The sequence below is a fragment of the Peromyscus californicus genome, unplaced genomic scaffold (genome assembly GCF_007827085.1).
Source record: "Peromyscus californicus insignis strain IS unplaced genomic scaffold, ASM782708v3 Scaffold_13__1_contigs__length_99412109, whole genome shotgun sequence".
Taxonomy (NCBI): Eukaryota; Metazoa; Chordata; class Mammalia; order Rodentia; family Cricetidae; genus Peromyscus; species Peromyscus californicus.
In genome coordinates, this window is record NW_026294424.1 from 33,657,010 (window position 1) to 33,679,946 (window position 22,937).

Sequence of the window (22,937 nt, forward strand, 5' to 3'; positions counted from 1 at the left end):
TATATTTTTTTGCGGGCAGAGAATAATTAGGCAAGGCCCTGGATTTTCTTGGAATGCCGGCATTGGTGCTGTTGGCAGAGGCCAGCATACTCGGTATTTTATTCCCATTCACTCAGCTGAATGAGGACTGTGGAGGCCAGGCTGTGGGTCTTGTTACCAAACCCTTTCTTCAGAGCTTCCCAATAGAAGGAGTGCTTGCTTATTCCTTTGCCTGCATTTCGCTAAAGAAGTAGGCTAGTGTAGAGCAGAGTTCTCCTGTTATCAGGGCAGTGTTTTCTGTGGAGTGTGAATGATTGGCATCTGTCAGGCAGCCGAGACAGTGCATGTCTGTCCTCCCTCTGTACTGCTCACAGTTGCTTTTGCTGGTCCCTTGCTGATGTGAAGCAGAAACTGAACAAGGTAACAGTTTTGATGGTGAGATTAGAGGTAGCCAGGCAGACTGTCTCCTGGCTTTTAGAGACCCTCATAAGCTCAAGCCACCCCCTCCCCTTGTTTAGATATTATTTGCTCTTTTGAGTTTCAGATTACAGGAGCAATTGATCTGCATGACCTATCTTGAGAACTTTAACTTTGCAGTGGAAACTTAAACCAAATGTGTATCCTCAAGAGACAAATCATCTTAGGACCAGGCTGCTGTCACTTTGATGTACTGTGCTGTTCTCAGGGGACCCTTGTGGTAGAGAGTGCCACCTAGTGGATGTGACTTGTAGTTGCTACTGTGGGTGGAAGGCTGGAGAATTGGTCTGATGCTTGTTTTTGGCTCACAAAGAAATGAGTTTATATGTTGTTCCTAGCACATAAATTTAACTGTGGCCAGGATTCTAAGAAAATGAGATGGATAGCATTTGAGTCTTCACACACTTCCTCCCCTACTGCTGTACTGCTGTGATTCGTGTGTGTGTGTGTGTGTGTGTGTGTGTGTGTGTGTGTGTGTGTGTGTGTGTGTGTAGCAGTGTTCAGTCTTTGGGGACTTCATGGACTGGATAGACCCATTCTGTTGCTGAAGATTCCAGTCTGTCCTGAGGATGAATATGAACTATAGATCTCAAGTTGGCTCTGGGGTTGTGTGCCTCTGATGCATGCTAATATGTTTACAGTAACCATGAAAAAGCTGTATTTTAAAAACCCCTTTGTATATTGTAACTGCCAGTTTTTAGGTATAGCTACTCCTTAATGCTTTTTTAAAATGACAAGTTCTCAATAAAACTCTTTGACTTGTTGAATGATTGTAGGCATTTGTTGAGCTGGGGCCTATGCTGGATCTTCAGAATCCAAAGTGAACAAGACGTGGTTTTTCTGAGCTTTTTAATTCTTCACCACAGAAGGGAAGTGGACACTTTGGGGTATGGGACATGCTGTGATGAATATCATTGTGTTTGTCTGCTAAGTATTGTCTACTATGGATGGGAAAAATAGCAACTGCTTTTGAAGAAACTGACAAGTAAACTTAGTGAGTCATTTTCATGAGCTTGGTGCAGGCGCAGTAGTAAAAGGTGGCGTGACAGCTTCTCTCTGCCTTGTCTCTTGGGCTCAAGTTTATCCCAGGGAGCCCAAGTTTGGGGGTACATGAAAACAAATTCAAAACAGCACGAAGCTCCTTCTGGACTTGACTCTGGAGTTTGGATCCTGGCTTTCCATTCATTAGCTGTATGACCATGACAGCTGTCCTCATTTGCTAATCAGTACAGGAGTCTAACCTAGTGCCTGGTGCACAATGGACACTGTGTATCTATTACAGCTTTCGGTTAAAAAAAATCTTTGGAGCTTTTCTCCCATTCCTCCCTCTCCACCAGTAGTAAGGCAGATGTGTGGGTAGGTCTCATGAACAGTCTTCCCCACCCCTTGCCACCCACTGGTCTCCTTATCAGTACTGGTTAGTGTTACCTACAGCCAAGCTCGCCAGTCGCCAGCGACCATCTTAAGTGCCTAGCTGGAAACTTGTTCTATGTGCAGGGTGCTTACACTAGAAGTGTGTGTGTGTGTGTGTGTGTGTGTGTGTGTGTGTGTGTGTGTGTGTGTGCTGTGTATGTGTATGTGTGCGCACACGCATATATGCGCACTAGCAGAGTTCTTTGACCTGAGTTCCAGCAAGCAAGGAGCCTCTGAAGCTCAAAATGGTAGTAGAGAAGTTTATGTCTAAGGAGTATGTTATTTCCTAGGTCAGAGTCTCAGGCATCTATATCCCATATAAGGCGGAACTATGTGGTAGATATTTGTAACTCTTTATGTAAGGCCAATAAAGAAAGTGGAAATGGAATCCTTCCTGGAAAATGAAGCACAAGTTCCATTGTGCTCCGGTTGCTTTTTAAGATACAAGAACAGTCAATGCCCAGGGTTGAGATTCCGGTGTGCCTCATTGCCCTGCCGCCCTCCCATCACAGCTGTGGAGTGGTGAGGGTAAGGACAGGTAGAATGCAGACTGGGTTGTAGACTCACTCCAGGGCCAGCTCACTGAGGCCAGCTCCATGGCTTGTCTCCTCTTTGTAAAGGCCTCGAACTCTTCCTTGCTGCGTCGCTTCTATTGGACATTCACCAGAAACATGTAGAATCTGCCCAAATTTATACCTTTTGTGAATTGTCAGGGTGATTCTTCTTACTGTCTTTTCTGAGAAATAGTTTCAATTTCTGAAGCCCAGACTTGGAAGTTCTGTTGTTGAATTTATGTAGTAGGTTAGATAGATATTGAGAATACTGCCAGTGTATGCAGCCTTGGAATCATGCTCTGGTGGAAGCAGGCAGGGGAGGAGACTGCCCATCTTCGTTTCCAGTAGCTTTTGGATAATCAGACACCCACATCATTCTGGAACTTGTCAGCTGGAAGAACCTGGCAGATCTTCCAATCAACCATTGCAGCAGTTGAAGGTTTGGGGCACAGCAGTGACTCTAGGTCAGAACTGGCTGAGTCACTGCACCTGAAGGTGCCATCCTGCTCTCTGCCTTCATGCTGATCATCCATGACAATTCTGCTTTAAGAGAGCAGGGCAGATAAAGGCTATGCATGGAGGTCAGTCTGCGCACTGGCCCCGGGGAAGGTGTGTGCTGAGTCAGGGGGGAGATGGTGGGAAAGAAAGGCAGTGGGAGCAGGGAAAGATTCTGAGGGGAATGCACTGGGCACAGGCAGACAGGCTGGTTGGTGGGTATAGCACACAGAAACTTGCCTGGCGGAAGCCTATTTTCTACTTGGTGTGGGTGACCTTGGATAAGGTGAGTATGGGGTTGGGGAATCCACACCCCTCTCGTTGGTCTGGTTTCCCAGGGTCTCATCCAGGAAGAGTATCACACCTCACCACCTGCAACTCTAGCATGGAGTGTACACAGCTGCCTTCATCATGACTCCCAAGGCCACCAGCCATGGCTCTGATCCGTATCGAAGAAACCACAGTCTGTGCCTTTAGTTAGAGAGCTGAACTGCTCTGAAGTTTACATCATTGCAGTTGTGTGTTCTGGTCCCATTGCACTCTGTTCAGAGGAATTATAGGAGCCCATGGTTTTCACTGGACTCCTGCACTTGGTCTAACAGACCAAACCAAAATGGAGTCATTCATGCTAATGCTGCTGAACCAAACCAAAGTGTTTATGAAGATGAGTGTTTTGTTTCTTTGGATGCAGGAGAACCTAGTTTATCTGAGTTAGTGCAACAAAAATAATTCCAAAAGCAGTATCAAGAGACTCAGGACTGACGGATCCTGATTGTTAGTCTATAGCTCGGTCTCCTGTTGCTGCCCCAAAAAGCCCAGGGTCCTGCTGGAGGAGAGTGGAGGCCAGCTCTTCGTGAATGGTGGGCCAAGCCAACTTGATCTGTAGAGTGTGTGTGTGTGTGTGTGAGAGAGAGAGAGACAGAGACAGAGAGAGAGAGACAGAGACAGAGAGACACAGAGAGAGACACAGAGAGATTTTTGACAGTCATCTTTCTCCTTATCACAATTCGGGGACTGAACTCAGGGCCTTGCACTTGCCGGGCAGGTGGGTGCTCTACCACTGAGCTGAATCTCCTGTGCCTCAGTCTCTGGAGTATCAGGATCACAGGTGTGTGCCGCCTTTCTGAGCACCCAGGTTCTTTGTTGATTTTTTAAGTTAAAATACATTGATGCTCTTTAATTACAGTTGTTTTCAATGGCAAAATGGTCAGACTTACGAATGACAAGAGGCCAGGGAAAGCATGAACCAAATGAAGACAGAATTTATCAGTAGCTCTCTTGGAGAAGTCACCTTAGTTGATGTAAAGTCAGCTTGACTCAAGGGAGGGCATTCTGAAGTGCCACAGGAAGAATACTTACTACGTGCAGACACGGGAGGCAGTGGTTCTGCCAGCACAAGGCTTCCAGTCTATTCTGGGCATCCTGTTGGTATGTGAGACCCATGACCTGATATATTTAAGGTAATAAATGTGTCCAGAAGCTACAGACGTTATTTCAGGTAAAGAATTCATGAGAATTCTGGGAATGTTTAGCCTAGAGGAAGGGAAGCCTCCTTGTGTAGGAACACAATAACTGAAGGTTTCTCCAGCCCTGAGTGTTGAGAGGGGGACCTCATGTGTGCCCAGCAGGCATCTGCTGCTGAGCTGTGCTCCTAGCTCATTGAACTTGGTTCAGAGGAAAAAGAATTCTTTACTGTTTGAAGTGGAATGACTTCCCAAGAGGCAGTTGGCTCCCCATGTGCTGTCCTTCACAATTAGGTGTCTCCTAGAGCCTTCTAGACCTAATAATCCAGGCAGGGGCAATCAGTCACTTCTTTATGCTCTGGTATTATGCAGTTTCTACTAAGCAAATAGAAAGGTCTAGTAAAGTCCAGTGTCCAAGTTTTGCTGGACAGGGAATATACTAACCATCACCACAGAGATGCAGTGTACGGTGCTGGGAAAATGGAGTTGAAAGGGGTCTTTTCAGTTAGCATAGGAAGGAAGTGGGCCCCTGAAGGAGTGGGGAGGAAGAGTAGTCTCTGGTATTTGCCTGTTCTTCAGGTCAAGAGCCCAGGCTTGCCATAAAGCAGGTACTACTTCAGCTTGGGGTGGTTGCTGATGTGGGGCCGCTCAACCTCGGCAGTACAGGAGGGAGCCCTTTCATTTTGCATTGGCATTAAGAAGGCAGTTGTTGTTTTCTGAGAGCTGTGTGTTTGGTTTGGGGGGTAGGAGCTTCCTATCTGGAAGGAAACCCCACTTTGCAGGTTTGTTAAGTTAGCTGCTAGTATAGAGAGCTCTCGGTCACTGTGCCCACCCCACAGCACTACTCGGCTTTCCCTATCCAGCCAGCCCTACTCTATGCCATTCAAGACTCTGGGAAGTTAGAGTACAAGGGTGAGGCTAGAAAAAGTGATTCCTAGTACTCATGGTTCCTGTCTGTCTCTTAGAAGATGCATTGAATTCTGGGAGCTGCTGTACAGCTAGAGTGCATCGCTTCTGAGTCCAGAGCAAAGTTTGCGGACTGATAGTACCTTACATACCCAGCTGATGAAGATCAGATGCAGTCAGTTGGCCTCGGAAAGGCTTTGTGCAGAAACGGAGGGCCAAGAACCGCAGTACCACAGGTGGAACCCTCTGGTCCCAGCAGCTTTGAGTAGCTGGTGGTGGGAAGATGAGGGCATGAGAAGGAGCCTGCTGAGGGATGGGCACTGAGGTGTGGAGGAAGGGAGTGGGCAGTGGGGGCAGCTCCTCTCGCAGGTACTTAGCAAGGTGAGTGGGCAGAATTCACAGGTGTGGGTTATTTGTGAGCGCAATGGAGGCCTGTGATTTTTCTGACTTGGGAATTGAGAGAGAGAGAGAGAGAGAGAGAGAGAGAGAGAGAGAGAGAGAGAGAGAGAGGGAGAGAGAGAGAGAGAGGCTCTCAAGTCATTGGGGTGATGAGGACAGCTGGTAGTGAGCCATGAGCCAGAGTCGAGTGGAGCGGTTGCCCCAGTGCCCTCCCAGGACGTGCTCCCTTTGATGCAGCCGTGGAGTGTCCAGAAGACAACTGAACTGAGAGAGGTGGGCCTGGGTGCGTGTTTTATGGGCTGGTGACTAAAGCTCTGATTACAATGAGTATACCCAAAATGGAAAGGATGGCACCAAGGACTGGGCTGAGCTTAAGAAGCAGATTCTACAGCTCGGTGCAGGCAGAGAGCAACCCTCAGAAGGAGCCATGCTGTAAAGAGGACTGGATGTCAGGAGGGCCCTGTGAGGACTGGAAAGAAACTTCCCAGAAGGGCAGTGGTTCTCAACCTCCCTAATGCTGTGACCCTTTAATACAGTTCCTCATGCTGTGGGGACTCCCACCCAAAACATTATTTTTGTTGCTACTTCACCACTATTATTTTGCTACTGTTGTGAAATGTAATGTAAATACCTGTGTTTTCTGATGGTCTTAGGTGACCCATGTGAAAAAGTTATTCGACCCCCCCAGGGGTCATGACCTAAGGCTTGAGAGCCACTGCTCTAAGGGTGACTGCCCGCAGTGAGGGCCATCGTTCTGTGGTGGGGGAAAGTGGAAGGAACACAATACTTGCTTACTCAACAGTTCTGTGAGGGCCATCGTTCTGTGGTGAAGGAAAGAACCTCCTAGACTAGTGGACGAGCGGGGCTGAGCCAGGCTCTCCGTAGGTGACGAGTCTAGAGATGGAAGCCTCTCTCCTGGGACCTAATTCCAACATCTCCCAGGGGCACTTCAGCAGGGTCCATGCACTCCAGGCCTGTTAGTTCTGCTTTCAATTCAGACTTTTAGTAATTGGCGGTGAAATTCTCTTTCACTTAGGACAGAGGTATTGGATTTTGAACTCAGCCGGCCCCAAGTTCAGCTCAGAACCCATCCTTGTGGAAGGTTTCTCTAGCTGCTCAGTAGCTGGCAAGTTGTCACTCCACAGCAGTGCTCTTCTGACTCTGCTTCACACTGACTGACACAACAAGCTGTGTCCCCTGACCGAATGAAAAATAAAGAAGTAATGCCTTTGTTACGGGACTTTTTACAACATGCCAGAGGGACCTACTGGAGTCTCTTTAATCTTGAACAATGCTTGCTTCTTTCAGAGGCAAATTATGCAAATCGGTACTTAGTGTTCTGAAATCCATCCAGTCTTTGTTGGTAGTGTTGTGAGTGCCAGCAGAACCGAGTTCCTATCATCCTGGGGAAGGAGCTACAGGTCAGGCCACTGCAGTGATCAGCAAAAGACTCTTGTTCACTGCTTTGAACTGCCCTGCAGGGATAGCGCAGCCATTGAAAGGAATCCTACCATTTCTCACAGTGCTTCTGTTTTAGTTTATCTTGCTTTGAGTAATTTACAAAGCACCCAGGAAGTAACAGATAGCCAAGCTGTTCTGTAGGTGACACTCTTACTAAAGCTGGGCCTGCCGCCATGTTCCTCTAAGCTCCATTTGTGTTCATTCTGTCCAGTGCCTTATTGTAAAAACTTCCCAAACTCATCCAAAGTACGCGTGTAGGTGTGAAACAGTGTCCTTTCAGTTTCAGTATGTGCAGAACAGTTAACTTGGAGGAATCCTTTGATTCCAAACTAAATGAAAGAACAAGAGAGGTTGAAAAGCCCCTGGGGGGAAATGGTGGTACTATTTATTGAGTGACCGCCTGGGAGTGCTGCTTTCAGGCCAGTGCTGCCATCTAGTGGACAGGGAAAGGTGTGCCGCTAACTAGCTGAGTTAGAATTTTCATACTCTACTGAAATCCTTGTGGAGGAGAGCTTTCTAATTTTTTCCCTCAGAATTCAGCAGAAATGTGCTAAAATATTCTTAAAATCTCCCTCACAAATCATATTTTGATCAATATCAATGGAAAATAATCCCGGAGGACTTGCGTATATATTTTTGGAGTTAAGGGATTGCAAATACTGAGAAAACAGAAGAGCCAGAGTGCAATGGAAACATCTGAGATTGGCGATTATCTGCCAGGATCTGAGGATGGTCTGTGATTAAGCAATAAGATGCTGCAGAAGCAGCAAGGTGACTGTTTACGTGACATGTTGTAGCACAGCCCCTGCCTGGGCCATTTAATGCACAGGGAACGCTTGCTTTTCTAATTGTACAGATTATCTCCTTTGTTTGGGCTCACCCTAGAGCACTGTATTTCTATTATTAAACTTTTAAAAGTGTAAAAAAGGAAAAAGAGAGAAATCAGTGTGAAGGACTAAGTTGATGAGCTGGGAGTGGTGGCCACACCTTTAACTAATCCTAGCATTTGGGAGGCAAAGACAGGCAGATTTCTGTGAGTGAGGCTGTCCTCAGTTCCAGGCCAGCCAGAGGTACACAGTACTGTTTATTCAAAAGCAGAGCTCTCGTCTTAGAGGGGATAAACATTTAGGTCACCCCAAATCCCATGTTCCAACAAAGAAGCAGTTTCATGAAGTTTTTTTTTTTTTATTAATAAAGCAAAAAGATCATAAAGCAAGACATTTCACACACATTAGTGGGAACACCAGAAAGGCAGCCTAGAGCAAAGGGGAGAGATCTCGTGTACAGGCCGAGCATGCTCTCTCACAGCACTCTGAGCCTTGGATTGGTGGAAACTAGGGGTCTGCTCATGTGTTCCAGAGGATTCCTATCTGGTAGTCATAGCATGTGAGGTCTGACACCGACGTGGGCTGTAAGAAATGGATATTTAAAGGGCACTTGACTTGCAGCATTCCAGCCTTTGCATATCACTGAACTTCCAGTCAGCCTTCGCCAACAGCTTCTTTTCAGGAATTCTCACCCACAGTGAAACCTTGCCTCAAAAATGAAAAAAAAAAAAAAAAATGAAAGTACTTTGGACTCGTAATAGACATGAAAGGAATTCAAAACAAGATGTGGCATATCTGTGCTTGCTCTAAGGTCCTTAACCTGGCCTGGAAATTGCAGAAGACAGGGTCAGAAGCTGGCCCCTGAGTAGAGCCTTACAAGCAGTAATAAGTCAAACAGAAATCCAGGATTAGAAACTGGGCAGGCAAATAATCCAGTGTCTTTGGTGGGGCATTTCCCCTGAGACAGTGTAGGTTATTGCCACAGCTCCTGGTTGGTTGCCCACCAGAACTTGACGGTAAAATCCTAACACCAGAGACACCACAGACTTTGGTCACAGAACATGGAGAAATCAAGCTGGTGCTAACAGGAAGCTTCCTCCCTGTAGGCTAGCTCTCCTGGTACTGAGGTGCTTACATACTGTCAACCACAATAATGACCAGCATGGCACAATGTGACCACTGGTGCATTGGTGGCACAAATGTTATGGGCAGGGGGTTGAACAGCTGCTTTAGGAGGGCACACCTGTCATTTTGGCCCAGAGCCTCCGGGTGGTGCGCACAGAGACCCCAGGAGTGAACCTGCTGCTTTGTTCGGCTCACTGTCCACAGTATCAAACTGATGCCTAAGTTCCTACCTCTCTACCCACAGTTAGTGCGACTCTCTGACTCATCAGAGGCATTCCTGGTGCAGTTGCTGGTGGGCAGTGCAGAACCCAGCAGCCAGTCAAGCGCTCAAGAACAGCGGTCACCTCCCCCTGCTTCCTCTGCTTTCTTTCCTCTGCCCCCCTTGCCAAGCTCCACAAGACCTTCCTGGAGCTTCTCCTCATTGTGGGTGTGGGTCACTCAAGTGCCTGTGTGTCCTTGCGTGTGTAAACCGTGTTTGAGGTAGCTTGGTGATTAGGATCAAGATAAATGGCCAGCATCATCCCAGAAAGTCTTTCCGACCATCCTGTCCTTGTGAACCTTCCTCCTGACACCCTGATGGCCTTGCCAGTTCTGAGCTTCCTGGGTTACAAAACGTGGAACAACAACTCATTTCAAGGAAAACACGTGGGGCTGTGAAGACACACATCTGTTGCAAGTCTGTCTGTCTGCAAACGTTTAAAGATAGGATTTTGACTTTAAAAAGAATTTTTAGGGTAGGTAAGATGACTCAGCCCAACTCTTGTTGCCCAAGCCTGATGGTCTGAGTTTGATCTCCAGAACCCATGTGAAGCTGGAGGACTACTGACATTAACAAAGTTGTCTCCCGACAGCTACACATGCACCATGGCATACATCTTACACATATGTGCAAAGAATAATAATCAAGTTTCAACTTTAAAAACGGAGGTTTTTTTTAGATCACCGAATGCAAGCATTCATTCCCACATGAACCCCAGCTGATTTGTGTGAAGGAAAAGCAAGTACAGGGCAGAATAAACAGCCTCGCCTTTGTGTCTGGCTTTTGATCTCTTCTAGTTCTGTTGCTCACTGGCCTTGTGACCTCGTGCAGGGCCTGTTTCTACATTTAGTAACTGGAGTAGTGGATGATGTCCAAATCATACAAATGCCCTGAGGGCACAATCCCAGCATATTTGTAGCTGTCGAGCAGTGTATCTTGCCGAGCACGCAGGTGACTGGTGGTCCATGGGTTATGATGACTGTGTGTATGTGGAGGAATGTACACCAGAAGGGAACTGCCAGCTCATATGGCCTGTGCCCTCCAGTTCCTCCTCGTCCTCCTGTTGAGTCAGGTGCTAGAGAACTAAGGCGTGGTACTTAGACTGCCTGGCTGGCTTGTGTCTCTGAGCCAGGGGCATCTCTCTAACCCAGTCTTCTCCCTGGTTGAATGAGCACATGCAAGAGTTCCTACCTCCTGGAAGGTCTGCAGTATGACCAGCTATGCATGCAGAACTTTGAGATTCTATCTGCCCTGGAGGAGGCTCTGAATAAGGCTTTAGTGGGTGGTTTTTAATGTGCTCTTAGTACATTAAGTAGAACATAAGTGAACACTGCAAGTTCTTAGATGCAGTAGCTAGAGTCTGTTGGGGTTTGGTTGTTGGTCTAAGTATCACTTACTAGTCATTTTTTAACAGGAAATCTCTCCCCTTCAAATGACTAGAATTAAGAAAGTGCTAAATGGGAAGCCTTAAAATAAGGTGGAAGAGTGATTGAAGGAGACACCTAACATCAACCTCACACACACACACACACACACACACACACACACACACACACACACACAGAAATCTTAATGTTTCCTTATTGCATTTCATTCTTGGCATGAAAATATTTTATATAGTATGCTGATGTTGAGTTGTAATACCATTTTAAATTAATTCTTTGAAGATTTCATGCATGTATACCATGTATTTTGATCATGGGGGGGGCCCTCCAGCTTCCCCTAGACCCCTAGACACTTTACTCCCCACCCGAAAGTTCATCTCTTCTTTTCATAGCTCACTAAGTCTGGTGCTGTCCTCACGTGCAGGGGTGTAGGGTGGCCCACTGGAGCATGGGCATGCCAACATCCCGCTTCCTGGAAGAACTGACTCTCGTAGCAGCCTTAGGGGAAGGGCTGCTGATGTTATTAAGTAACCTTTTAACTTGGCAAGAATTACATTTAATCCCGAGTGAGCTTCGGGAAACATTGTGTCACTGTCTTTTTGTAAGCCGTGGCACCCTCTTGCTCCTGCACTCCTCTACAGGACCATGTCTCCCTTGCAGACCAGCTGACTGTAGGTAGCAGCTGGGTCTGGCCTGTGTCCTGGATCTCTCTGGAGCTTTTAAGACTTTTTATGAGAATCTTTCTGACTCCTTATCAGAGCTGTTTTGGAAATGAACCCTTAAATAGATATGTCTGTTTCTCAGCTCACAGCAGATTGCTGTAGATCCCAGCTTAAAGCAGCAGGTAGACAGTCTTCTGGTCCTGTGGCTTGTGTACCCTCACCTGGGCTGCCCACCACATATAGACAAGTGTGTTGCAAAGACCCTCAGGGAAGATCCATTCAGTATGTCCCACCCCACCTCTTTGGCTCCTCCACCTCCTTCATTGTATCAGAACCCCCGTGATCACACTGAGCTACTCATCTAGAATGATGCTTTGGTTTGAAAGTCAACAGTCTACTCACCAGTGACAGGGTTGGGCATCTTTCCAGAACAGAGTAAAGGGAGTGCCCTGGGATGTCTGGGAAAGCATTTTGCTTTCTACAGTAGGTATAGCCATTGTGGGATTATTTAGTACCCCCTGTTCATTTAATATTTAGTGAAGATTGTGAGAGACAGTTTTTCACCAGAAAACAGAAAGTTCCAGAGAAGACAGTTACTATTACCCTCTGGGAGTTTCCTTCTGCCCAAGGGAAATCAGGTCATGGCCCCAGCATGGGCATGGTGTTGTCAGGCAGGAGCAGACACTGTAACAGGTGCACACGCAGCACCTGTTTGAGAGGGAAACACTCTTGAACAAGGAAGAGCAGAATGTACATAGGACAGTCAGAGGAAGAGCGGGTCCTGTGGGTGTACAGGTGATGGGAAACGCTGGACTCTAGCCCTGCAGTTCGAACTAGGCTAGACTAAGACCTTGCAGCTGTACAGAGGAGGACTTGGACTGCCAGATTTGACATTCTGCTTCCACTCTTTAGGCACATGTTGGTGCCCCACCCCACACACATACACAGCCAAGCTGTAGCCTTTGGCTATAGTGTTTTAGAGCTAGAACTGTGCCAGTACTGAAAAGTCTACCATCTACTTCCCTTTCTTTCCTTTCATGGTTTACCTGGCCTGCCAAGGGTTTTTGATTCCTGGTAAGCAGGCAGGGCTTGAAACAGAAGAATTGCTGTATCAAATCTTACATGTCATGTGAGAGACTTTGCTTGTACATTTTATAATCTTTTCCCCACCTGACTTAACAGTGAGATTTTAGGATGCAGGGTAGATAGGAAATAGGAAGAACATGAGGAAGTCAGCTGTGGTAACTAGGAACCATGCCCAGTATGGACTCAGACCTGAGCTTGAACCTGAGTTCTGTATACTGAGTGTGTGACCTGAAACATATTCACTACAAGGTTCATATTCCCAACTGGTTATGGGAATAGTGGTGGTCAGTGAACACAGCAGGCCCTTGGAAAGAGGAGAGAATATGTTTGAAAGTGGGTGTTACTGCCCGGGGTTGGACAGACTCAGTCAGTGTTTGTTAAATAAATGAACATCCTAATCACACTTGGATTTTTTCTCTGTGCTTTTTAAGTGCCCTAGAGCACCTTTCTGAACTGCATTAGTACTACTAGTCAGGACCCTGTGGGAAGCTGGACTAACCTCTGTCCCACATCTCCAGACAGACCTGGTATGTGTAAGGATGCTGATCATCTTCAGTGCTTCCTGTGCATAGACTTGTGAGGAGCACTGTGCAGGCCTCCTGGGCAGCTCCTGGGGCATCTGAAAAGAGAAGCATGCATGTACCAGCTAAGTCAGCATTTACAGCATGCCACATGGGAGGTGTGCAGAGGTCCTTTTAAATGCACAGCCAAGTGAAAAGTAGCCTGAGTTGGTCTACAGAAAATGTTGTGGAGAACTGAAAGTTCAGCAGATCTGTCTTGCAAAGGCAAGAATGGAGGCCTGAGTGAGCAGTAGTCATGGGACAGAAACAGGCCACTGCTGGCTAATCATTCTCTCCCTCTCAGAACACTTGTTCCCAAGACTGTGACCTGAGTTTGAATTATTAACTCCCCATTGACATATAGGTGTTCTAGAGCAGGGTTGGTTCAGTTTCTAGTACTGGAGATGGAACCAGGGCCTGGAGGATCCCAGACAAGGGCTCCTGTGCCTAAGCTACACCAGCAGCCCCAGTAGGCTTGTTACTAAACCTGAAGTCAGCCCTATCAAAGTAAGAATTTCACAGTCCTTTGCTTCTTGCTCATCTGTGGGAGCACCCACAAAGAGGGTGGGGACCCATGTAGGTGTAAATAATTGTCCAAATCATCTCTGTGTTGCTCCCACAAGTTCTGTTTATATACCTGCAGCTTTGGCCTCAGGATCTATCCCTACAACACCTGAGAAAAGAAATGACTGTCAGTGAGTGTAGATTCAGTATACTAAAGAATTGCCGCTTATTGAGCTCCTGAAGTACACTGTTTGGTAGAGTCTGCACTTTCCTTAGGCATCGCCTGTGCCTAACATCATAGGTCACTACAGTTAGAAGAAGAAGCAGGCGCTTGTAAGAGACCCTCCCCCCCCATGAGAGTTAGCGTGGTAGAGTTAGCGTGGTAGAGTTAGCGTGGCAGAGTTAGCGTGGCAGAGTTAGCGTGGCAGAGTTAGGGTGGCAGAGTTAGCGTGGTAGTGTTAGCATGGTAGAGTTAGCATGGTAGTGGCTGTGAGATCCTAAAACCAAAGTTGTGAGTTGGTTATGGTGGCTCATGCCTGTCATCCCAGTATTCTGAGTATGGAGGCAGGAAGACCACTAGTTCAAGGCCATCCTGAGCTGTATAGCTAGACCTTGTTTTAGCACACACCCCTCCCAGCAAAATTAGAAACAAGTTTTGGAATTCGAAGTTCAGAGTCTCCCCGTGGCTATGCTCTACTGTGTGTGAAAGTGGGCCCACTCAGCGTATGCCTGTCCATATAAAGCGTACTATCTTTTCCATTGTAGATTTCTCACATTGGGAAGCTGAGAGATTTTCTCCTGGAACACAGGAAGGAGTATATTAATGCTTACAGGTAAGTGGGTTCTTCTTTAAAGACTTGAGTGGCTGCGTTCCTTTCTGTTGTACATTCCGCTCTTTTTCGTCCTCACTTTTTACTAACTCACAGCTGAGTGTCTATTACAGTAATAGCTCCGTGGGAAGGAAAGGGGTTACTTCATTTTCTACTTCCATTCAAGGTCTGTGATTGAGGGAGACAGGAACTGATACACAGGCTGTAGAAGAACACTGCTTACTGGCTTGCTTCTCATGGCTTGCTCATCTTTCTTGCGTATAAACCCTGAACCACCTGCCAGGGGTGACACCACATCAGTGATTACTGAGGAAAATGCCCTCCACTACAGACAGTCTAATGGAGGCATTGTCTCAGTTACATTCCCTCTTCCCAGATGACCCCAGCTTCTGTCAAGTTGACGGACACTTCCCAGCGCTTCAACCAGGTTATGGGGCGGGGTGTGTGTGTGTGTGTGTGTGTGTAAATATCTGCAGAGTGAAGCAGAACCACCGTGGTGGGTTTGTGCTGAGTCACTGGTGGCCACTTGTCAGCAGCAGACTCTTCCAGTCTGTGTGTCTCTCTGTCCATCTTCTACTAATGGATGACACTCATTGCCTGACTGTGGATAGTGCTGTGCACAAAGGTGAGAACACATGTGTCCATGTCCCCTGAACCTGGGGAGGAACAAGATTTTTAAGGCTCTCCTAAGTTATTTTGACCTATGTTTGGCCATCTCTGTCTGTGACTTTGACTCCTCTGGTTTGGTGGCATTCTTGTGAGCCTATTTCCAGCCCTCAGCCTGTGTCTGTCACTGGGTCATGCTTTTCTTGCCAGTTCTCTTCCTAATGGCAACCTCCTTCTTTTGACACTCCCTGGAGACAGAAACAAATCTCTCTGGCTTGGCTTTTTTCTGATAGCGTATCTCAGGAGGGCTTCCCTCAGCCCCTCGTGTACTTATGGTCACGTTCCTCCTGGTGATGAAGTCCCATTTCTATCAGTAGCCGTTTGCTTTCATCACCTGAGTAGATCCACTGTGAGTGTCCACCGCATTGCTATTGGCTCACCTTCTCCTCTTAAATCAAGCTCCTAGACCCCTTCTGCCACAGTGCTCCAGCCTTGCCAGCCTTCCTGGAAGGCTCCAGGCTCTTTCCAGCTGCAGGGCATGCCCAGCTGAGGTGCTTCCTATCCCACACATCCGCCTTCCAGCTTCAGCCCTCAGCTTGTATACTCTGTAGTGTATGGAGGACAGAGGAGAGCCTGTGCATGCTGAGGCCTTAATTAAACTGTCTTCTAAGAGGCCTTCTCTACCACTACCCCTGACAGATCTCTCCTGTTAGTGTTGATGTCTCCAACTTGTGTATTTTCTTTAAACATGAATCACAGTGTGTAATTATTTAATCAGTTAGTAGGTTTTTGTCACTAATTTGTAAATTTTGTGAGGTCAAAGACCTTAATTTCTCATTCAAATTCCTGTAATGCTTCAGCTGTACTTTGCACTCAGTCAGTATTTGTCAGATAATACACAAATGATTCCCTCATATCCCCAAGGCACATGGCTAGCCACTGGTTCTCATCCACAGGTGTTTTGGCACCATATTCACAGATTTTGTCACAACAGTGAGAGGAGTGCTACAGGAATCTGGCAGGTGGGGCAACAGCATGCCAATCATCCTGCAGTGCACAGCACAGCCTTCCACAGCCACAGGGCAGCTGGCATTGACCCTGAAGGGGCTTTCCCAGCCTGACCTGCTCACTGTCCACACATCCATGGATCTGTGAACACCTGCCCAGGGCCTTCTGCAATTTTCGAGGTGTAGAGTACATCAGAGAGTAAGGCAGAAACTATCCCTCCTTTTTACAGCCTGCATGCTAGAGGGTCGGCACAGCATTGATGGTGACATGTAAAGACAGAGCAAGCCATGGGGTGGGAGTGCTGGGGATGTTTGCCCTTTTTCCGTAGTGTGGTTAGGACAGGCCTCTTGAGGCTCCTCCTTGTAGACTCCTCTCTGAAGCTTGAACTCCCCGGCAGGATTGTGTCCTTCCTGCCTTGCTCCTTTCTCCTCCTGTTCATCCTCTGCAGAGAAGGCAACAGTCCCACTGGGCCCTGTACTCCCAACCCCAGTGCTTCTGAAAGCCAGCTACATACATGCTTCCCATTGGTTTTGATGACTTGGCCCTCTTCTTCCCTTACACACACACACACACACACACACACACACACACACACACACACACACACTTACCTTGCTTCCTCCCTAAGCTGCACTGTTTCATTTCACTGCCAAACATCAGGGTCTGCCAACTTGCTGGAAAGAGGGTTAGCACCTCAGACTTTGTGGGCCATGCACGCTTTCTGTCACGTGTGTTATTGTTTGTTTATTACCTTTGAAAAACAAAAGCAGAACGACTTCTTAGCCCCAGATTGCACAGAAGTGGACCCGAGGGCTGGATTGGGCTGTGTTTTTCAGACCACTACCGTCCTCACCATTTGCTGTGCTGGAACCCTGCACGGAGAGCTCCATTGCCCTCTCTGTTCTCCCGGGTTTACTTTCTGATGTGCTCGTCATCAGATCCACTGGCTTCTCTCAAACTGTGTTAATGGAGGCACACAGAGCACACCCATGTACCTGCCTTCTAGTACACAAAACACGTGTTTATTCTCTTATTTCTTCTACCATGGAACTTTGGGGGTTTTCTTGGCTCTTTTGTCTTATTTGTCTCTACTTTGCATTTGAAACATACCCTAATTATTGTGTTAGTCAGATTTTCATCCCTGTGACAAATACCTGAGAGAGCAACCTAAACGTAGAGATGGTTTATTTTGTTTCCTGATTACAGGTTTCAGCTCATGGTCAGTTTGCTGTATTACTGTGGGCCTGGCAAGGCAGAAAGTCATGAGTCATGACAGAGACTTTGGCAGGACAAAGTCGCTCACATCTCAGCAGCCAAGAACTGAGAGAAATGGGATAGCTACCACCCTTCAAAGACATGTCTACAGATATGCTTCCTCCAGACAGGCCCCACTTGCTAATAGCTCCTTGATGCTGTTTGTGGACTGACGATCCAGTCATGGTTCAGTACTAACCAGCTGGAGGGACCAGGCCTCCAACACAGGCCTTTAGAGGACCACTTTTTAGTCAGACTGTTGCAGAATATTCCTTTACACTGTGTGAAGATGTGTCACTGTGATTGGTTTAATAAAGAGCTGAATGGCCAATAGCTAGACAGGAAGAGGTTAGGTGGACTTATGGGGACAGAAAGGACTTGGGGAAGAAGAAAGGTGGAGTTGCCAGCTAGACTCAGAGGAAGCAGGACATGCAGGAAGAGAGGTAAAAGCCGTTAGCCACATGGCAGCATGTAGGTTAATATAGAAATTGGTTAAATTAAGTTATAAGAGCTAAGTAGAAACAAGCCTAAGCCAAGGCCAAGCTTTCACAGTGAGTAAGAAGTCTCTGTGTCATTATTTGGGAGTTGGCAGTAGAAAGACTTGCTACACCAGACAGACGGCAGTCCTCTATCTCCCCACACACTCAGTCGTCTTTGTTCATCTGTGAGGGGCACTCCTAAGTAACAAATGTAGTTTTTGTCTCATTTAGCCCTGAATTCCCCTGCTCATCTTTACTGAGTGCCTACCATGTGACACATTCCACTCCATGCCAGGCAAGAGACAGACATTCCGCTCCTTGTCACACAAGCAGGCAGCACTGTAAACAGGAGAGGCACCACAGAAGTAGAGCTCGGGGGGTTGGGAGACCCTGGCCTTGTCAGGGAAGACATCTTTGAAGAAGTGACACCCGAGCTGAGGTCTGAAGGAAAAGGAGTTACCCAAATGCCAGAAAGGAGGGAAGGAATCCATGGGTCCAGTGAATACACCTGCTGTATTCACTGCGCCTGAGAATAGTGCCTGTCCTGTTGTGAACCGGGTAGCAGAGAACCTCATATCCAAGGTGACTGTGAGCAGCCCCCAAACCTAACAAGCAATATTATGCTTTTAAACATATTTCATTTTAGTGTCTCAGAATACTCTGAGATGTTTGTAATCCTGCTGCGTTGTACTGCGTCATAAAGCCCTCTGTTAGCTGGCTCTGAACACTAGATGGCAGTGTAAATTTTATTTCTGAAGGTGTGTCTCTGTATCAGGTACTAAGTCAATAGGTTGCTATCTAGAAGCTGCAGTGATTTGAGGAAATAGAAATGGTTGGAGCCTAGCAATTTCCAGCCCTTTTCCTTGTCTCTAACTGCTGAGGCTACAGGTGCAATTGTATAGACCTTTCTTGAAAGTCTTTTGCCCTGCCAGTGGCACTCACACAGGGATGCTGACCATTCCTGAGGCTTCCAGGCTTGCTAGACATGTGTGGAGCTCTGTGATAGTGTTGTCAACTGACTTGACCGGACCCCGAGTCACCTAGGAGATAAGCCTCTGAGTACCCGTGGAAATTATCTAGGTCAGGTTAACCGATGTGGGAAGATTAACCTTAGCTGTAGGCAGGACCCCTCCCCTGGGTGGGGACTGTGAACTCTTTGAAATAGCAAGCCGAGCACCAGCTTTCATTGCTCTCTGCTTCCTGGTTGTGAATGCAATGTGATCAGTGTGATCATCGGATTCAAGCTTTTGCCGCCTTGGCATGCCTTCTGCGATGGATCATACCCTGAACGCTGGGCTGAAAAAGCCTTTCACTCTTAAGTTGTTTTTGTCGCAGCAACAGGAAAAGACTAAGAAGGAGCCACCCCATCAGTGGCACAGTACAAGAATAACAGAATGCTTACATGCCCAGACTAAGCCAATTTTCCATAAAAGCCAAAACTAGGAAGAGCATTGTGCTGAGGCTTGAGTAACAATGTTGAATGTAGCTGCAAACATGAGGACATTCTGGCAGTTAAAAGATGCACGATTCTGAATGAGGAAGAGAGAAGAGGAGAAAAGGTCAAGAGGTCCAGTTCCAAGCTCCTTTGTTACAAAGACAATAAATCCTGGTGTTTCATCCACATTAAAAGTTCAAGGCTCCTTGTTAACACTCCCATTGCCTTGGAAAAGCATCTGGCCGCTAGATGGTGAGATGGAGGTGGTCTGGCTCAGGCCACCCCAGCACTGTAAGAGTCGCCGAAACCCATCTAATCTCCAGGCTAGGTTCTGCCCACTGCCTGTTTCAATACAGGCTCTTACCTAAGGTCAGTTTCATGTGTGTAAATGGTTGAGGGTGAGATAAAAGAAGATAACTTTTTGCCACATTTGAAATGATGTGAAATTCCAGTTTCAGTGCTGTTGGGAGAATGGTACTGTGTAGTAGAATTTGAAGATGATTGTAATGGGAGGAGGGACAGAGCAAGTTCCCAGGGGCCCCAGACTGCACAGCAGACTGGCATCTCAGTTCAGCCCACTGCAGCCCCAAGCCTGTCTCTTCCCAGCCACTGTGGTAGCAAATGCTGGGGCTGATGACCAGGACCCTGGGGACATCCTTAGCCCCTTTGAGCAGCACATAGAACTATGTCCCTGAGGCTTCTTTACTCTATAGCAGCCCAGCATTTTGTAGAAATTTAGTCTTCTCTGCTAGCCCTTACACTCCAGTTCTAGCCTACCCTGGTCTCCTGCCTTTGAAAGAGCATGGGCTTTGGGACCAGACATACTTCTGTCCAGTTTGGCTGAGTATCAGTCCATATGTACAACTCACATCACTTCTCTGTGCTTTTCTTTCTGATGCAACATGAACCATGGTCTTATGAGGATTAAATGAGGATTCCTGGCACACAAGAGTCCCTTGGTGAGTGATGATTGAGTTAACTCTGATGACCCATGATGCTTTGACCATCAAATAAAGCCTGGATGGGGATAAACTAGGCCAACAGGCAGAACTTGAAACTGTAGGTGAGCTGGTTTGTGATATTCTGGTCCTAAATTAGACTCAGTCAGGTTAGTGCCGCTGAGCAGTCATAGTCCCTGGCTCCCAGCTAGCAGGGCCAGGTGCCTTTGCTAGGAGAGAGTGGAACAGAGGGAACCTCTGCTGTCTGTGGGCAGGCCAGTCTGGAGATGAGGGTGAGATGGGGAGTGGGCTAGGTACATATCCAGTTCCTTTGGCCAGAGTACTCATCAGGGAAATTCCTGCTCCTCTCTTGGGAGGCTGAAGAGGGGGAAGCCTAGGTTCACTCTGGGGAAACTAATGCACATGGAAGTGCCAGGACAAAGGACTAGTGTCCCCACACTGTGCTCTCCCTGAAGATGGAGACCAGCCTCCCTCATCCACTCCCACCAAGTTCTCTTTCCCTAAGGTTGTAGAGTACTGCCAGCCATTCAGCTTTACAGCCTCCCTCCCAGTACAATGTACTGGCCTTGGCCTGCTCCTAGGAACATTTTATAAGCAGTGTAATCACAGAATTGAAAGAGCATGGGTAGAAATATTGCCTTCAGACCATGAGGCTTTGTTAGTTTGACATAATTAGGAAGCTATAATTTTTTCCAGAATGTAGAGCTCAGACTTTATTGACCCATTTAATTTTTTTAATAATGACATTTTACTAGAGCAGAACAGCATGCAGCCTAGGCAGCCTCTGGCTGGATCTTAGAATGACCTTAATTAAAATAATTTCTCCATTCTGTACCTTTTCCATGATACCCTGGCAACAAAACAGTGCCACTTGGGAGAACAACTTTGTTAGTTCTGTTGTTGCTACTAAAAGAGTAAAAGCTCCATCAGTTTCCAGTATCCAAGGTCAAGTGGGTTCTGTATAATGTATCTGAGGACTCCCCTCCTCCCCGAGTAATCAGTATTCTCAGATTAGCCTTTAGACCTTCACTCTCACTCAGCTGGGCTCCATTAACTGGGACTATAGAGCCAGAGGATGTTAGTCCTATGCCTTTGGAACCAGTGCTGTCTAGGTCCACCCTGGTGGCAGGTATTTGTTCAGAAGCCAGCATCAGTCTAATTCAGGAGCCTTTGACCTCTTTCACCTCGGTGCTTCCAGAAGAGCCACTCAGACTGCAGAGTAGGAGAAGTAACTGGAAGTATGGAGTCACTTATTCAGACACCTGGGAAGAACATTCCAGAAGGAGAGCCAGGGCTTCTAAGGTCCGTGTGCAACCAACATGGAAGGTGGAGGAGCAGAAAGCTATGAACCCAAGCCAAGGGCTGAGGTGTGTGAGATGAGCCAAGAGAGTTCCTCAAGAATGGCCTTGTCTATCCTAACAGCCTTTGCTCTGAGGAGCTTTGGAAGGGCCTGTGCAGAGGGCTTCACAGGATCCAAATATGTAAGAGCACCCATGTGGCTGGTGTGCCGAGTAGACAAGGAAGGTCTGGGTAGAAGCAGCAGACCCTGGAGTCAGCTTCTGTTGCAGACTGGGAGATGTTGGTAGATAGATTCTAGGGAATGTTTTGAAGGTAGAGCCAACAGGATATGTAGATAGATGTATACAAACCGAGGCAAAGGGGAGCTAGGGATGATGTCAGGGTTTGTGGCCTGAGCAGCAGGAAGGGATGGAATCATTACCAGCACATCCTAGGGAAAGCTGCTGGAGAGCATGTTTGAAGAGAGAGGTCAGGAACTCAGTTTTAGACATATGTGCAATGCAGAGTAAACATCTGAGTGGGGCTGTTGAATGGGTCATCAGATGTCTTTGTTTCAAGTTCACTGACTCTCCTTTCACTAAGTTGTAGCACTTCAGAGACCATCCATCATTCCTCAAGATCTTAACCACATAGAGAAGAGCCTTTGCCCTGGTCCGTCCTTCAGAGCACTGTGTTGGTCGTGGGGCGTTCTGTCTCCAGAGCATTACTTCGTTTCTGCTGAAGTTGCTTGCCCTCAGTTCCCAGTTTAACTTCCTGCTTTCCTTCTGTGTTCTGTTTCTTCTTGAACACACAGGCCCAGTTCCAGGCAGTTCTGCATCCCTGCTTCTTCCTTTTTGAACCTCGTGCCATCACCCAAACTCTGCCATTCTCCTCCCTCTGTTATGTTTGCCTTGTTGAAACGGGGGGAGGGGGGGAGGCGAGGTTTCTATGTAGCCCAGGCTAACCTTGAGCTCCCAGTCCTCTTACCTCCCCTCCCCAGTCCTGGGATTCCAGGGGGTACTCCACCAAACCCAGTAGCTCCATTCTGAAAATAAAGTTTGACAAAAATTTATCATGCCCCTACCCTTTATAAGTGCTAGGAAACAGAGAGAGGCTGGGCATACACTTGCTGTCATGTATGAGGCCCTGGGTTCAGCCCCAGCACTGATTAACAAACAAGCAAACAAAGGATGCAAACAGATAAACATAGAGATGAATAAAGCAAGATTCTTAGCTGGAGGTCAGTAGCCCCAGGCCTGACCTTCTACCACTGTTCCATGTAACGTGTTGTCCCGTCATTTCTCCTTGTACACCCAGCCTTTTCATTGTCTGCAGAGTCCCTGACTAGCTCTGAAGGCCACTAACGACAGCGTTCCCACCTGCCCTATGTTCCAGCCAGTTTGAAGTCCTCACCCTTCTCTTCTGCCTTCATTGTTACTTGCTGTAGGATGTTCTGTATGGCAAATGTGTTGCTGATTGGTCAATAAATAAAACACTGATTGGCCATTGGCTAGGCAGGAAGTATAGGCGGGA

General features: G+C 47.2%; 1 protein-coding gene across 3 annotated transcripts in view; it reads left to right on the plus strand.

Moving 5' to 3' along the window:
- LOC128108359 (syntaxin-18-like) overlaps positions 1-22,937 on the plus strand; it is a 100,140-nt gene that overhangs the window by 45,284 nt on the left and 31,919 nt on the right. Inside the window, exon 2 of one of the 3 annotated variants that reach the window (XM_052734800.1) lies at positions 14,321-14,388. The exons of 1 other annotated variant lie outside the window; for it this stretch is intronic. In XM_052734800.1, the coding sequence (XP_052590760.1) occupies positions 14,321-14,388 (68 nt within the window). Of the gene's footprint in view, positions 1-14,320; positions 14,389-18,847; positions 20,127-22,937 lie in introns of those variants that run through there. One more of the 3 variants, XM_052734802.1, reaches the window with a different exon arrangement.